Genomic DNA, 16,427 nt, shown 5'->3' with positions numbered 1-16,427 from the left:
TCCTGCTGAGGGGAGAGTGCCAGGAACAAAATGTTGTCATTACCTATCCAGTGCCGCTCAGAATATATTTCTTTAATGCAAATAAAATTGGGCGCAGGACAAGCACGGGAACCAGGGAGACTGTATTTTGATTGCAAGTGGCAGAGTTTTCAAAACATTGTTCTGATTAATTGTCGCCGACGAGTTTGCCGAATTTCCCCTTGGTGGATTGGGAATCTTGTTTATATGGATTCTTATATTACCTGCTTAACTTTAACGTAGGTATTATTTTCTCATAAGGCCTTGGAAAGTATTATAGCCTGTAATAAATTCAAGCTGTGACAAATTTAATGGTTGGCTCTGCTGCGCTCGTACACTGTATTAAGCCAACGCGTCTCTCATTCAAATATTGTTTTGGCTTTAAAAGTACAGTGTACAATTGGCAGATCTGGGGTGGATACTGCACCAGTCCCCTGCTAGAATGGCTGTTTAATCTCTTGCCTTGAATTGCAGAGGAACATAGTGTAAGAAAGTAGCCGCTTCCCGCAGCAGCTGTTAAATCCACTTTTTCATTATTTAGCATTCTGGCCCAATCAATTCTTTGACAATCTCTGTAATCTGAGCAATCGAATAGAGATGATTAATGTGTGCTTGTAATACACAGTTCAGCAATGTCATTTTAATGGAGTCGCTGTGACCACCCAGTGTACTCTCCTTTTTGTGCATCGGTCTATGGTTAGAGGACCAATTGTATTTAACCCTATACAACAGGGAGTGGCAATGGTGGAGGGTAACATGAGTTGGGTTGAGGTGGGATGAACTATAGCCAATCAATGCATTAGAGGAGAGGTTCCCAAGCCCGGTCCTCAAGGCACCCCAACGGTCCAGGTTTTACATTTATCCATGCTTGGCCACAGGTGACACAGGGGTCTGTTTACTAAGCCTTGGACGGAGATAAAGTGGACGGAGATAAAGTCCCAACCAAACAGCTCCTAACTGTCATTTTTCAAACACAGCCTGTGACATGGCAGTTAGGAGCTGATTGGCTGGTACTTTATTTCCGTCAACTTTATCTCCATCCAATGCTTAGTAAATAGACCCCTTAAGTAGCATCTCAGTCAGATTGATTTAACCATCTGTGTTGAGCCATGGATATACCTAAAAGCTGGACCATTGGGGGGCCTTGAGGACCGTGTTTGAGAACCTCTGTGTTAGATTATTATCAGCAGTACAGATTATTTCAGCCCAACCCATGTCTCCAGGTGTATGTAAATTCGAAGTGGGAGGGAGTAGACCAAAACAGCCAAACCATCTAGATTAGGGGGTAGTTCCGGAGCTGGATTAAGACCATGGTACCTCAGTGCCCGCTGGGGCTTAGATGTCTAATAGATGATAGCAAGTCTAGCCAATACGAGCATCTAAACAGGGCTAGCTCGAGGCCTACTAGTACCCTCTGCAAGGATTTGCGGAGAGTGCCGAAAATTTGCTCCAAAAATTGGGGAGAGGCTGCTATGGCTACATGTGTACTCTGTGTTGCTAAAATGCAATAATGCTCCTGAATAGGACCAGGACAGGTCGATCACTTGATTCCTGTCATTTCCGTTCCGCTAATGGTCTGAAGCTTTAACATGGCTTTGACTAATGGATACAGTGACCTACTTTGTCTCTTACTGTATGTCTCCGCTGCCTGTTGGTCAGAGCATGGTTTGAAAGAGACACAGCTCCATCATGTGTCCCCTTTCAAAACTCATACAGTACTTGTCTATATTTTATTTTTTCCCTCTGTGAGAAGAACATTTTTTCCTCTTGGGGCCAAGATAACATGATTCCATGAGCATTGCACAGGAAGTGGAGAGGAAGCGCGGGATGCAACGACGACAAGATTTACCCAGGCCCCCAGTAGTTCTCGACCTCCCTGCCTATGGTACATCAGGACAGTGTCTAATGCTCCTCTGTACCACTATATAAGCTGGATCCCATCCAGCTAGATCACTCACAGGTCCACAATAAACAAATCTTCCCGCTGTACAATCCTAAGTGTAAAAATAAATTCCAAACATAAAATATCAGAATTGAAAATGCACAAAACGGCCTTTGTTCCACAAGTAAAATTATTCTTTAAACAAGATATTCCAGCTAAAGTACTCGGAAGACTTTTTAATGTCGATCATACTTTCCAAGCTGGAATGATAGCAATTCAGTAATATTTTTTTATCCTTTTTATTTTATTGATACTGCAGCTTTCCTGTACGGTTATTACCGCTCGCTGGAAGAACCCATTGTCTGTGAGTGATGAGAGGAACCGTTGTATAGTGAAGTACTCATTCCATATTCATTTTAAAGGTGCGCAGTTCAATGCACTGCTAGCACTTCAATCAATACGCTGGATGTATGTATTTTTTACAGATAGAGAGGTGTTTATCATGCAACAGTAATCTGTCATCAGTGTGACGGGAACCTCACATGAGTACTTGCTGCTTCCTCTGTATACAGTCATTCGCTGTCCACGGTCTCCTGCAGCCTCCACTCCCCTCACATCATGTTACTCCGCCTGTCCTCCCTAACACATAACTCATCTCCTGATATACTCTGTGCTGATAAGGGATCCTGCTCCTTCCACTATTTATCTTTCAGTCTGTGGCTTCCTGCTGCCTCCATCCTCCTCATATCATGTCACTGCCCCTGTCACATGCAGCCCTGTCCTCACTGACACATAACTCATCTCCTGATATACTCTGTGCTGCTGAGGGACCCTGCTCCTCCCACTATATAACTCTCAGTGTGTGGCTTCCTGCTGCCTCCATTCTCCTCCTCACCTCATGTTACTGCCTCTGTCACATGCAGCTGTGTCTTCCCTAACACATTACAAGTCTCCTTGCATACTCTGTGCTGATGGGGACCCTGCTTCTTCCACTAAATAACTCTCAGTCTGTGGCTTCCTGCTGCCTCCATTCCCCTCCTCACATCATGTCACAGCCCCTGTCCATCCACCAGCACTGGGAGCTCAGGTTCAGCTGGATAGCCAGAAAGGGGGGTTGTAACAATAGTGTTGGCTATCGAACATTTATGGTTAGCAACAATTGATAGTTTGCTACTGATGGTCAATGGCTTTGCCATCGATGTCTGATGTTTTTCTACCAACCACCCTTCTGTTGTATGTTGCTTAGCACTACCCTCCTTCTCTGATTGGCCTGCCAATGTCACATGTTCTCACTAATCATGCCAATCAATGTTGCAAACAGACAATGGTTTCCTGCCATTGATGGAAAGTACCGATGGTACTATCAATGGAGAACAATAATGGTGAACCATTTGGTGGCCATCCATAAGTGACAATAATATTTCTGAGCACAGCTGTCTGGTGCTGTATGGTGGAGCCATAAAGATATGCTGATGCGGTATAGACAAGGAGATAATACAGTTATTCTGGCAGCAGTACAGAGCTCTGTGCACAGGGTCGGTGGCATGGGGTCCCTTGATGAATGGAACACTTTACTATCACTTTAATACCATGTAATGATTCCATAAATCAAAGGGGCCAATGTCTAAATGCAGCCATATAATACATTTGTATTCAGTATAAATTAGTGGTATAGTACCTACAGCACATACAGCTTACTTGGCATGTATATAATGGGATATTATTCATAAACTCACCTATTGGTCAGATTATTATAACAGTATAATATAATATTTGGACCTAAATCAGTTTGATTACATTTAACCACTGAACCTCTCATAGTGGGTCGTATTGTCCATAGGATGTAGTTTGGAACTCTCCCCACACCTGGTCATGACGTTAACGAGGTTGTCTGTAGAGATCTTTGTTTGTGGAGCAGCTGAACAGGGAGCCTACATACTGCACTAATGAGCCCGCAGAAGGTGACTCATTCTGGGGCAGATTTATTAAGCTCGATGAAGTGATAGAGTGACAGGTGATAAAGGACCAGCCAATCAGATTTTAACTTCCATGTCACAGGCTGGGTTTGAAAAATGACAGTTAGGAGCTGATTGGCTGGTGCTTTATCACCTTCCACTTTATCACTTCACCGAGCTTAATAAATCTGCCCCTCTGTCTGTAAGTGCAGATTCAGTAGCTGCAGGGTCCTGCTCCGAATACTCAGAGGGTGAATTATTGACCGTACGCCGTCATGTACACAGCATTTCCCAATAGCCTGTTCTGCTCAGTAGGAGCATAGTATTTTCAGATCTGCCAATAATATGGTTTACTGAGCAAGAAGAAATCTATGAATACGTCTCATATTCAAATTGTATGACTTTTCAGTATACAGTAATAAAGCTGCAGTCCACGTGCTGCTTCTCCAGTCTACTGTCTATAGATTTTATTACCACAGCCACAGAAATAAAAGTAACATATATACGGCACCTGTACTTGGCTTGCAGGGTCCATGGAACAGGGCATGGTCACCTGTCTGGGGGGATGGGGCTGGCAGAGGGCAGAATATTGTGCATTGTATAGGGTGGGGGGCTGGCATAGCTACAATGACGCGATGCAGCGCAAATCGTGTCTTCATCTGCCTGCTCCGCCCACTTCACTCAGTAAGGGGGTGTCTGGGTGGTGGTACACCTCGTCAAGTAGGTGATGAATATCAGCTGCTGATGTGCCCTTTAGACACAGAAATCTGATGACACTACTCACCTCAGCGTATGACCATGTCTCAGCCAGCCCCGCCATTTTACACTGATGCTGGGACAGTATGACTGATATGAGGCGCAGTCTAATGGCCGCGAGGGGAAGCAGTGGTCTACCTGCTCCGGCCTGACAGGAAATTCGACAGGAATAGAGAACAGTACATACTGTACGTGATAGGTCTTGTTACCTTACTTATTGCGCAACCCTCGTATGTACAGTATATATAAATATATAAAAGATTAGCTTCATTCACATTTGCTTTATCATGTCTAAACTGAATGTACAGTTTTGCAAATGAGATGCGTTTTGCTCAGACATTACATATCGATGCAACATTCATATCACCCAATCATGTTTGCTGTCATTGCCCAACTTGCACTAGACCAATGAAACCCCATTATGCAAATTTACCACACAAGTGTTTGGATAGTAAATGAGCCCTGTTTAATTGCTGTTGTTACGTTTTCTTTGTTTTAGACGCCTGTACTTTCCAAGGCCGAGAAACAAACACAAGGACAGTTGCTTGCAACCAGCGTGAGGTGGGGACAGACCCCAATCAACCAGTCTACACCATGGGATACAGAAGAGCCCCCATCTAAGCAGACAAGGAAAGGAGAAAACCCTGGTGAGCATAATGTTTTGTTTGTAAATTGTAAATCCACTAAGCATTGATTGCTAGAACCTGCTGGGTTGCTATGGGTTACGAAACAACCGGCACACATTGTGCCACGTTATTGAATAACCCTCACAGAGAAGTGGAAAACACTCTAGTAAAATAGATATTGTCAAACCTTGTAACGTTCTGCCGTTTGCTTTCCGGTTACGTCACAGATCAACCAGAGGGTTCTGTGACGTTCTATAGTATTTATTTAGAATAAATGATTAAAGATCTCATATCATTCCGAAACCTTGTCAGTTCACCAGAAACAAAAAAGAATGGCCCCATCCACATATATAATTACACAGGCTAGTAATTATAATAATTAGTGCATTATTAACGAGCACTCCTATTCTTCCAGTAACACCAAGACCCATTCCCAGAAATAGCAATTCATTGGTTGTGATTGGCATGACCAGGAGACACCCTCCCGTCACTGCAATGAGCACGACGTGTTCCCATTGTGGATTTCAAGGGTTTGTACAAAGACATCTAGCCCCGGAACCTAAATCCGGAGTAATGAGCACAGAGCGGTGCGTTGTTACACAGATTCCCTGTTGCCGGGGCTTGGCTTTGTGTCATTATCTTGTGTCATTTCCCTGTCACCATGCTCCGTAATGCCCCATCCTCGTGGCTGCTGCACAAATTGATCCTTGTTCTAATTAAAGGTTTGGATACTGTCAGTGCATTGCAATATCTCCAGGATGACATATACCGTGCACATCTTCTTCACCCTGTATTGTAATGCATTAGTGTCTTACAGTATATTCCGTTTTCATATTCATGGAAAAATATGTCCTTTAGAAATACAGTATAAGCCCTTAATGATTACCTACAGCGAGCTTGGAATGGGTATATAGGGGAACTCTACCTCCGGAGAAATTTACCTGTCAAGCAGATTTGTGTACAGCGAAGCTCTTACATATAACAGAATATCTGCTGTGTAGGTACAATCTTTTCCAATGCACGGACCTACCATTATCTGTTATTGCATCCAAGGGTAATGATAAGTAATGCCTGGAGTGCGCTAGCTGAGGAATATAATGGTCTCCAATACAGGAAGCGCACATTTATCCTAGTAACAGCAAAGTCTTATATGCACTTACAGTACCGTACTATTAGGAGTAGACTTCAAACTCTGGAGGCATAGCGGTGCCCCTCGCTGCATAGCAGGCTAGAACACAGGGTCACCAGGTCAGGGGATCCTTCAAAGGGACTGTAATAAACACAGGCCTCTCCCAAGCTACGTTTACTGCGTATATTGATCCTTATTGCGTGCAGTGTGATGAATAAAATCTATTTAACAGGCCCAATAGGAAAGAAAAATGAATGAACAAAGCAAACACATTCATATATAGATAATAAGTAGTTAATAATAAATTACTCTAGAAAATCATTAAAATCAAATGAATTATTAAAACCATAAGAAGGTGGCACAAACAGAGGAAAATTCCAATAGGTTCCTCTTTTCTTTATGGAGACCAGGCCGTTGTTATTGGTAGTATCAGGGTTAACCATTTCTATGCCTAAGCATGTTAGAAATAAAGGGATTTTTTTTATGGTATTGTGTAAAGTGCCTGTAAATAGGAGGTTCCGTAGCCTTTATTCTTATATACCTTTGATGTTCGTGTAGGACTGCATGTGGGGGGTCATTCCGAGTTGTTCGCTCGTTGCCGATTTTCGCTATGCTGCGATTTGTTGCTAACTGCGCATGCGCATGGTACGCAGAGCGCATGTGCTTAGTTATTTTACTAAAAACTTAGCAGTTTTGCTGTGGCTTCAGCGGCGCTTTTCAGTCGCATTGCTGATCAGTGTGTGATTGACAGGAAAGGAGCGTTTCTGGGTGGCAACAGCGTTTTCCCGGCGTTTGCAAAAAAACGTAGGCGTGTCTGGAGAAACGGGGGAGTGGCTGGCCGAACGCAGGGCGTGTTTGTGACGTCAAACCTGGAACTAAACGGACTGAGCTGATCGCAATCTGTGAGTAAGTCCGGAGCTACTCAGAAACTGCAAAGAATTATTTAGTAGCAGTTTTGCTAATCTTCCGTTCGCAATTCTGCTAATCTTTCGTTCGTAATTCTGCTAAGCTAAGATACACTCCCAGAGGGCGGCGGCCTAGCGTGTGCAATGCTGCTAAAAGCAGCTAGCGAGCGAACAATTCGGAATGACCCCCGTAGACCCTTATGTATTATTAGCCTGTGAGTGGCAGACAGTGACAAGATTACGACGGGTTAGCCCGTAGGTTTAAAGGGCTGTTTCTCTTACGTCCTAGAGGATGCTGGGGGCCACATTAGTACCATGAGGTATAGACTGATCCACCAGGAGCCATTAACACTTTAAGAGAAAAGTTGTTTTTAGAGTTTGGTTTTTTACAGGAGGCTGTTGGCAACAGCCTATCCTGCAGCGAGAGACTAACGGGGGGAGCAGTGTCCGCCCTGCGGGGTCTGAGCCACTGACTCTGCTGACTGGACATTGAGCTCCAGAGGGGTCGGATCGGTCTCCGCCACAGGGGAACGCTCGCCCCAGCAGCATGCCGTCAACCCCTTACAGATGCTGAAGAGTGGTGAGTGAGACACCGACACCCCTTGCAAGCGGGGGGCCGGTGTGAAGATGGCGGCAACAGGGAGGGAGCGCAGTACTAACTGCGCTCCTGGGACGGTTCAGAGGCACCTAGTGCGGCGCTGTGAGGGGCGCCCTAGACCAGCGCTTACCCCCACACTGGTCAGAAAGTCTGTCGGGGTCCGCGGATATCAGCCAGCAAGTTTTTCCTCAGGCCAGTATAATATCTAAAGAGCGGGAAGACAGCGCCATTAAGGGGGTGGGGCTTCTCCTCAGGGCGGACCCAGCAGCGTTCCAGCACCATTTTCCTGCCTGCACAGCGCTGGATGGAAGATCAGGTCCCTCCACAGCAGGTCCAACTGTCAATACACGGTACCAAGGGGTTGTAGAAGGGAGGGGAGGCTGTAAAATGGCTGTGTCTCCTATTAAGGGACACAGTCTGCGCTGGTAAGAGGTCTCCTTTTACTGAAAGCACTGTACTGTGGGTTGGCTCCGATCTCTGTGTCTCTCTCTTGCCTTTCTTGGGGGGGAAACTCTGACTGCCCCCACCTGTGTGTGTGTGTGTGTGTGTGTGTGTGTGTGTGTGTGTGTGTGTGTGTGTGTGTGTGTGTGTTTGGTGGTCACCTTTAGCTATGTCCAGGGACACTGTGTCATATACTGCAGAGGATTTATCTTCCCAGGATGATCCCATTCCATGTAATCAGGATAGCACTGGTTTAGCACATATACCAGCAAGGGAACCAGAGTGGTTTTCCTCTATCAAATCTTGGATTTCTCAGATTTCTGACAGGGTTGCTAGTAATGAATCTGCAACCCAGGTATTACAGAACTCTGTGGCTGTATGGCCTGTTTCTGGTACCTCAGGACACCCCGTTATATACCCCCACAAACGTGTGCTTGTGCATGTCACACAAGACGACACGGATACTGATTCTGACACTACAGATGGTGATGGGGATGTGTTGCGGGGGTCTGCATCTCTTGCAAAGGGGGTGCAATTGTTGATAGAGGCTATCAGGGATGTGTTAAATGTTAATGATACCACACCTGAGCAGGTTGAGGAGGCTTTTTTCACTGAAAATAAAAAAGCCTCGCTAACCTTCCCTGCGTCAAAGGAGTTGAATGCTATATTTGAGAAAGCATGTGAAAACCCTGAGAAAAAGTTCCAGATCTCTAAAAGGGTCTAGGTGGCTTTTCCTTTCCCTGAGGAGGATAGAAAAAAGTGGGAGAACCCTCCGATTGTTGACGCATCTGTGTCCAGACTCTCAAAGAAGGTGGTTTTGCCTGTTCCAGGATCTACCGCCTTAAAGGAGCCGGCAGATAGAAAAATTGATAACACGCTTAAATCAATGTACACTGCTTCTGGGGCCATATTACGTCCCACTATTGCTAGTGCATGGATTGCAAAAGCAATAGTGAAGTGGTCGGCTACCTTACTTGAGGATTGGAATACGATGGATAGGGATGACGTTGCATTGTATTTACGCAACATACATGATTCTCCAGGTTTTATGGTAGAATCCATGAAAGACTTGGGTTCCATGGCTGCGGGAATTTCCTCCATGTCTGTTTCAGCTCGTCGGGGACTGTGGCTGCGCCAGTGGTCGGCCGACAGAAGAAGTGTGGAGTCCCTACCCTATACAGGTCAGGCTCTCTTTGGGGAAGCTCTAGACGCGTGGATATCCACCGCTACAGCGGTTAAGTCTCCGTTTCTTTCCTCAGCAGCACCTGCTCTGAAGAAATCCTTCTCTTCAGCTGCACCGCAGTCCTTTCGGCCTAACAAGCCTAGAAAGGCCAGGACATCCAATACCTTCTTTGGGAGAGGTCGGATTAAGTCTAAGAAACCTGCCGCTGCAGGTTCCCAGGAACAAAAGCCTCCTTCGGGTACGCCAAAGTCCTCCGTATGATGGTGGACTGCACGCCCCGTTGGTGGGGCCAGTGGGAGCGAGACTCAGACTCTTCAGTCATGTCTGGGTATCGTCCGGCCTGGATCCCTGGGTGGTAGATATTGTGTCTCAGGGATACAGGCTGGAACTTCAAAGTCTCCCTTCTCATCGCTTTTTCAAGTCAGGCTTACCAACTCTGTTGGTGGACAGCACGGTACTACAAGATGCTGTCCAAAAGCTGGTGGAGGCACAGGTCCTATTTTCCGAGTCGCAATCAAGGTGGTTGTAGGTGCGGGCAGCCGCAGAAACCAGATTTACCACATTGCGCTAATGCGAGAATCCGTAGAGCTATTGCGGGTGTTTGTGCCTCTGGAAGTGCATTGATTTTACACCAGCCGCCGCAGCTATCACCATTGGTAACGGCTCTTGCTCTTGTCCCATGCCATGTGCCAGAGATCCCCATGCGACTACTCTTTTGATACACGACACTCCCACAAGTCACTCCACAGTTTCTGCCCCGAAACGCCCGATTCCACGGAAAGACAGATCCGGCCAAGTTCCGTCCGACGCAGTATAGGATGGATTAATGCAAACATGCGTAAATTCGCTTCTGCACTCTACACAAAAACTCGCCATTTACATCCGTGCACAGAGATCCGCCCAACTCAGAGTCAGAGCCAAAGTGGCAATAATTTAAGAAGCAAAACCAAGTTGGACTGACAACTAATCAAGCAGATAACCTGAGTCTCTCCAGCAGCCCCAGGTTACCAGTATTGTACAGTGAGGTGTCAGCCAGTGTACCCTTCAGGAAGGGCTGGGCGCTGTGTATGGCATAAAGTTGGACACTTGTGGGAGTGGTGACCCCTGGTGCGTCCTCTCTCCCCAGGGTCCATGCCGATCTGCTGCTCCCACAGTCACAAGCCGCTGTCAATTGATTGCAGTGAGATCACACATCAATGGTAGCAGCCATAGAGACTATAACTAAAAGGATTATATTATGACAGTATAGCGTAGGCATGTCTTCAACATTATTTCTTGATAGTGGGCCTGATGCATGTTTGTAAGTAAAGCAAAAAAGCAAGCAACTGCGCAAAACCATGTTGCACTTAGATTTGGGAAGGTTATATTGTTTCTGCGCAGGATAAATACTGTCTGCTTTTGCATGTAGCCCACAGATATTGGACAGCTTAATTTGTACACTGCATTTTAGAGTTAGTTTGAACAAACCCCACAGAAATTCCTCTCTGCACATGTTACATCTACCCCATCTACATGCCCAGTTGCTTGATAATTTGCTTTACTTACAAAAATGAATCAGGGCCAGTGCCCCATGACCTGTTTCAGCCTCATGTCTCCAGTGAATTGATAGGCTGCTTTGTTACGAGTATTGGATTGCCATTGGCTGCCTCCAATACCTGGTGACAGTTAGTGATTCAAACTTATGAATAAGCGATTAAATTGTGCCTATGGCTGTATCTCTCTGTAACTTCCGCCTTACACACTGACATATATGACATAGTGCCTATGGCTGTATCTCTCTGTGTCTGCCACCATAGGCACTGACATACTGTATATGACATAGCTGGTCATTCCGCGTTGTTCGCTCGCTAGCAGTTTTTAGCAGCCGTGCAAACGCTATGCCGCCTCCCACTGGGAGTGTATTTTAGCTTAGCAGAAGTGCGAATGAAAGGATCGCAGAGCGGCGGCAACGTTTTTTTGTGCAGTTTTAGAGTAGCTCAATACCTACTCAGCGCTTGCGATGACTTTAGGCTGTACAGTTCCTGTTTTGACGTCACAAACACGCCCTGCGTTCGCCCAGCCACGCCTGCGTTTTTCCTGGCACGCCTGCGTTTTTCCTGGCACGCCTGCGTTTTTTCGAACACTCCCTGAAAACGGTCAGTTGACACCCAGAAACGCTCTCTTCCTGTCAATCACTCTGCGGCCAGCAGTGCGACTCAAATGCTTCGCTAGACCTTGTGTGACACTACATCGTTCGTTGTAATAGTACGTCACGCGTGCGCATTGCGCCGCATACGCATGCACAGAAGTGCCTTTTTTTGCCTCATCGCTGCACAGCGAACGAATGCAGCTAGCGATCAACTCGGAATGACCACCATAGTGCCTATGGCTGTATCTCTCTGTGACTTCCACCTTAGGCACTGACATATGTGACATAGGACCTTATTCAGTGTTGTGATCGCATACTGATGAATTTGTGCACAGTGCGCATGCGCATGAGCCACACTGCACGTGTACACAGTGAGATGCGATCGCATCTAACTAATGTGAATGCCTCTGCCTGACTGAGAGGGAAAGGCGTTCGCGGGCGGTCCTGGATGGTGACGTTGCATTGCAGAGGCGGGTTAGTTAAGCACTGACATATGTAATATAAAATCCTCTCCTCTAATACTAACTGGCTTTATTTCTCTCTCTCTCTTCCAGCGACTCCTCCGTGGCTAACAACAGTCTCTGCCGCGACCCAGGCATCCCTTATAGCCCATTCATATGGAATGACTCAGCCGCCTATATACAGCCAAGCCGCCAATGTCCAAGCTCCCGTTATCGGAGTCACACCCACAATTCCCCCTCATGTTGCCCCACAGCTTCCACTAATGACAGCTCATTACCAACTACAGCAGCAGCAGCAGCCGACGCAACCGCTGAACAACATGGTGGTGAATTTACAGAGCCAGACAATGTACAGGCACAGTCAGCCTATAGCCATGTCCTCTCTGACCGGCGTCAGTCAGGTCCCTCACCCTGGACACACTGCTATAGGCAACGGTCACATGACTTGCCCCATCCTGCCTCCGCCACCTCCTGCCCTACCTTCTGCGGCATTACCTAACAGCGTACCGGCTACAAACGGCCAAGCAGCCCCACAGCACCCTCACAGCCAGCCGGTCAACCCCGACAACACAAATGGTGTTCAGATGCTACGAACAATTGGCATGGGAAAGTATGAGTTCACGGATCCTTGGTATCCTAAAGGTAAGCCGACGTACTGCTTTCTTTTTCTTTTTGATCGAAAAACATGGTTGAACGCACTGTGATGAGCGGTTGACTTAAAGTTGCAGGCTCAGCCGAAAGGTCAGGACAGGAGATCTGTTATCCTTGATGCTTCTCACTCTTCTTGGAGTCCTGCATCAGTCTCCTCTGCTTTCCCCGCAGAAGCATTTATGAATTAAATATGAACAAAAAAAGAAAGCAATTCTCCAGACTAGAACAAAAAAAACAAAAAAAAAACAGATTCCTTCTCATGCCAAGTGACACCTACTGAGTCTGCCAGAGTAAGTGGAATTCCTCAAGTCTGATTGATGTAGCAGAGACGATGCGCCCTCTCCCAGTATCCCGCTGAAATGCATACGTTAAAACAAGGCCTCCTCTTTTTCCCCCCTCGGTTTTCAGCTAAAGCGAAGCGTGCGTCCCATAGCTCCTGCCTGTTTCAATAATGCATGATCTGCAAACGTGCCTTTTCCGGAACAAGCGTGCGAACGAGGGTCGGAGACTGGCTGTGATGTTAACACGTCCACGGTCCAAATACATAATACAGAAGCCTCTTACATTTAACATGACTCAACAGTTTCTCGTAGGATTAAATTTACAGTAACCAGGACCTTATCGTCTCTCTCGTCAGCCAATTGATTTATAACTCCCAGCACTATGGATAACGTTCTATGGCGGCTAATGGAAGTATACAAAGTCCTGGAATGTATATCACTGTAAGATGCTGCTTCCTGGGGCTGCCTGTAAGAGGTCTACACCCGGGGTTTATTTTATTTATGACAGTTTATAGTAGATGCTTCAGGCTGCTTTGCCGCTGTAGAGAAGCAAAATGCAGCTACATTTATTGGGAAAGGGACAAATACACCCATGAATCAAAGTCAGTGCACACCCCTATGACTGTAATTGTTCTAGCTGGGTGATAGGAGTCTAAGATGACGCACGGAAACGTTGATGTGGACGGCAATCAAAATTGTACAGAAAAGGAAACTGCAGCAGCTACAACGTGCAGTACCGCACCACAGCAATTATAGTAGACACATATAAATACCATACACTCCGCACTGCATACTGCGGGCCCGATTCAGAGATGTACGCAATCCCGATGGCATAATACTGTCCATCTGGGAATCAGGCCCCGTGGTTATTAGACTAGATGCATGCAAATGTCACACACCCAGCACAGGACACTGCAGCAATTCTGCTACAACATATATATAGTGTAAACACACCAGACGCCCTCCTACTGCACGGGTGTGGGTCATTAGGTCGACATACATTGGGTCGACCACTGAAGGTCGACACGCAATAGGTCGACATGGTCATTAGGTCAGCATGGAAAAAGGTCAACTTGAGTTTTTTTGACTGTTTTTGGTGTTGTTTCTTCGTAAAGTAACGAGGAACCCCAATTAGTGCACCGCTTCGCTCGCCATGCTTCGGGCAAGGTTATCGTTCCCAATTGTAGTCCAGGTGGATCGTTAAGTATGAAAAAGATGAAAAAAATGAATAAAATTGTGAAAAACTCATGTCAACCTTTTTGCATGTCGACCTAGTACATGTCGGCCTAATGTCCACGTTGACCTAATGTCCATGTCGACCTTCAGTGGTCGACCCAATGTATGTCGACCTAATGCTTGTTGACCTAACGACCGCCTCCCCTACTGCACACATTGGTAATTATATAGCATGCAAGTACCATACACCCGGTTTCAGTATGATTTACCGACGGGCACAATACCAACGTTCATAATCCCGACAGCCATTTACCGACGTGGTCAAAATACCGACGTGGTCAAAATACCGACATTAATTATGCCGACATGTCAAAATGCCAACATAGTCTGGACACCGGCGTTTGAAATGCCGACATGTCGAAATACCGACATGTTTTTCTTCTGGGGTTTCTTGTCAATGTCAACATAGGGCGACATGGACACCGTCTAAGTCTACCGCATCCTCGGCACACTATTATATTCCCCCTCCAGCTCCACTAGGATAGTGAAATATGAACAAGTCTGTTTTGGGGCAAAAATTCCATTAAAATGCATGTCGGCATGATGACATGTCGACATTTCAATTGTCGGTATTCTGAATATGAAAAAAAAGGCATTTGTTTCCCCCAGCACCCTGAATGATAACCGTAACCAGATATAAATTCAGCATAATAATAGAATTCAGAGATCTCCGTTACACATATTTGCGCAAATGTGTGAATAAGCCCCAAAGCCACATCAAGGCGTCTCTGTATATTTGGGGTCCCTAGCGCTATATCTAGGTGCAGGGTGTGGCACCCCAAAACACCAGCATAAGCCAGAAAGCCCAGCGTAGCATACCAGTGAAAAAACTATAGTGTTAATAAATTAGTATTTAGGAAGCCGAAGCTATAGAGAAAGTGATACAAAAATGAAATGCAATTAAAATAGAGAAATAGTGTTAAAAAATTAATAAGTGAAAAGTGTTAGTAGAATGTAAAGGTATGCCACACTAAGGCCATCCAGCTCAGCCAGTCCAGAGGCACCACAACTCACACCTCCATTACCCCAATCTGGGTCTAAGATTAACCAGCAAGGAGCCACATGATAATGGCTCCTTACTACAATATGTCTAAGCTAAGAGCTACCTACCTTGGAGCAACCCCATAATGCTCCATGTGGCATGTCAGGGCCTGCACCTCCTCCTAATGCAGGAACCTCTCTGCCTCTCACAACAAACATATATATTGGTAGATGCTCAATTAGCTTAGTGATATCATTCAGGTGCTCGAAAGGGAGGGGTATTTCTAAGCAAGAAAAAAAGGCATTTGTTTCCCCCAGCACCCTGAATGATAACCGTAACCAGATATAAATTCATCATAATAATAGAATTCAGAGATCTCTGTTACACATATTTGCGCAAATGTGTGAATAAGCCCCAAAGCCACATCAAGGCGTCTCTGTATATTTGGGGTCCCTAGCGCTATATCTAGGTGCAGGGTGTGGCACCCCAAAACACCAGCATAAGCCAGAAAGCCCAGCGTAGCATACCAGTGAAAAAACTATAGTGTTAATAAATTAGTATTTAGGAAGCCGAAGCTATAGAGAAAGTGATACAAAAATGAAATGCAATTAAAATAGAGAAATAGTGTTAAAAAATTAATAAGTGAAAAGTGTTAGTAGAATGTAAAGGTATGCCACACTAAGGCCATCCAGCTCAGCCAGTCCAGAGGCACCACAACTCACACCTCCATTACCCCAATCTGGGTCTAAGATTAACCAGCAAGGAGCCACATGATAAGGAGCCATTTTGACCGTGTAGGTATTTTGACTGTCGGTCAATGGCTGTTGGGATTATGCCGTCGGTATTGTGTCCATCGGTAAATCAACTGCTTTCCCATACACCCTGCGCTGGCAAAACCCAATGTTAGAATATTGATAAAGCATCCAACCCAACCTCAATGAGCAATTTACTAACAAAACTTCCCAACACCACAGTAATACCCCTGTTACACCCCCAGCTAGCAACACGGGTTATTATTGCACATGAACGTGCATAACCCGTGTGGCTGACTGGTGTAAAAGGGTCGAGTTGGAATAGTCCAGGTTGAGTGACCCGGTATTCCAACTCGGGAAGTTTGCGGGGTTGAACTCGTGTTCAACCCGGCAAACTTTGCTGTGTAAACGGTAGCCGGGTTGATGCGACCCGGCTTCCCGTT

General features: G+C 45.9%; 1 protein-coding gene across 7 annotated transcripts in view; it reads left to right on the top strand.

Moving 5' to 3' along the window:
- The window catches only part of KLHL29 (kelch like family member 29), a 1,368,521-nt gene that overhangs the window by 994,501 nt on the left and 357,593 nt on the right, over positions 1 to 16,427 (top strand). For all 7 annotated transcript variants that reach the window (XM_063915305.1, XM_063915307.1, XM_063915304.1 and 4 more), the window contains 2 exons: positions 5,111 to 5,258; positions 12,176 to 12,724. In XM_063915305.1, the coding sequence (XP_063771375.1) occupies positions 5,111 to 5,258; positions 12,176 to 12,724 (697 nt within the window). The remainder of the gene's footprint in view (positions 1 to 5,110; positions 5,259 to 12,175; positions 12,725 to 16,427) is intronic.

The sequence above is a fragment of the Pseudophryne corroboree genome, chromosome 4 (genome assembly GCF_028390025.1).
Source record: "Pseudophryne corroboree isolate aPseCor3 chromosome 4, aPseCor3.hap2, whole genome shotgun sequence".
NCBI lineage: Eukaryota > Metazoa > Chordata > Amphibia > Anura > Myobatrachidae > Pseudophryne > Pseudophryne corroboree.
The sequence above is the reverse complement of the archived record's forward strand: the minus strand, read 5'-3'. Positions and strand labels throughout refer to the sequence as shown.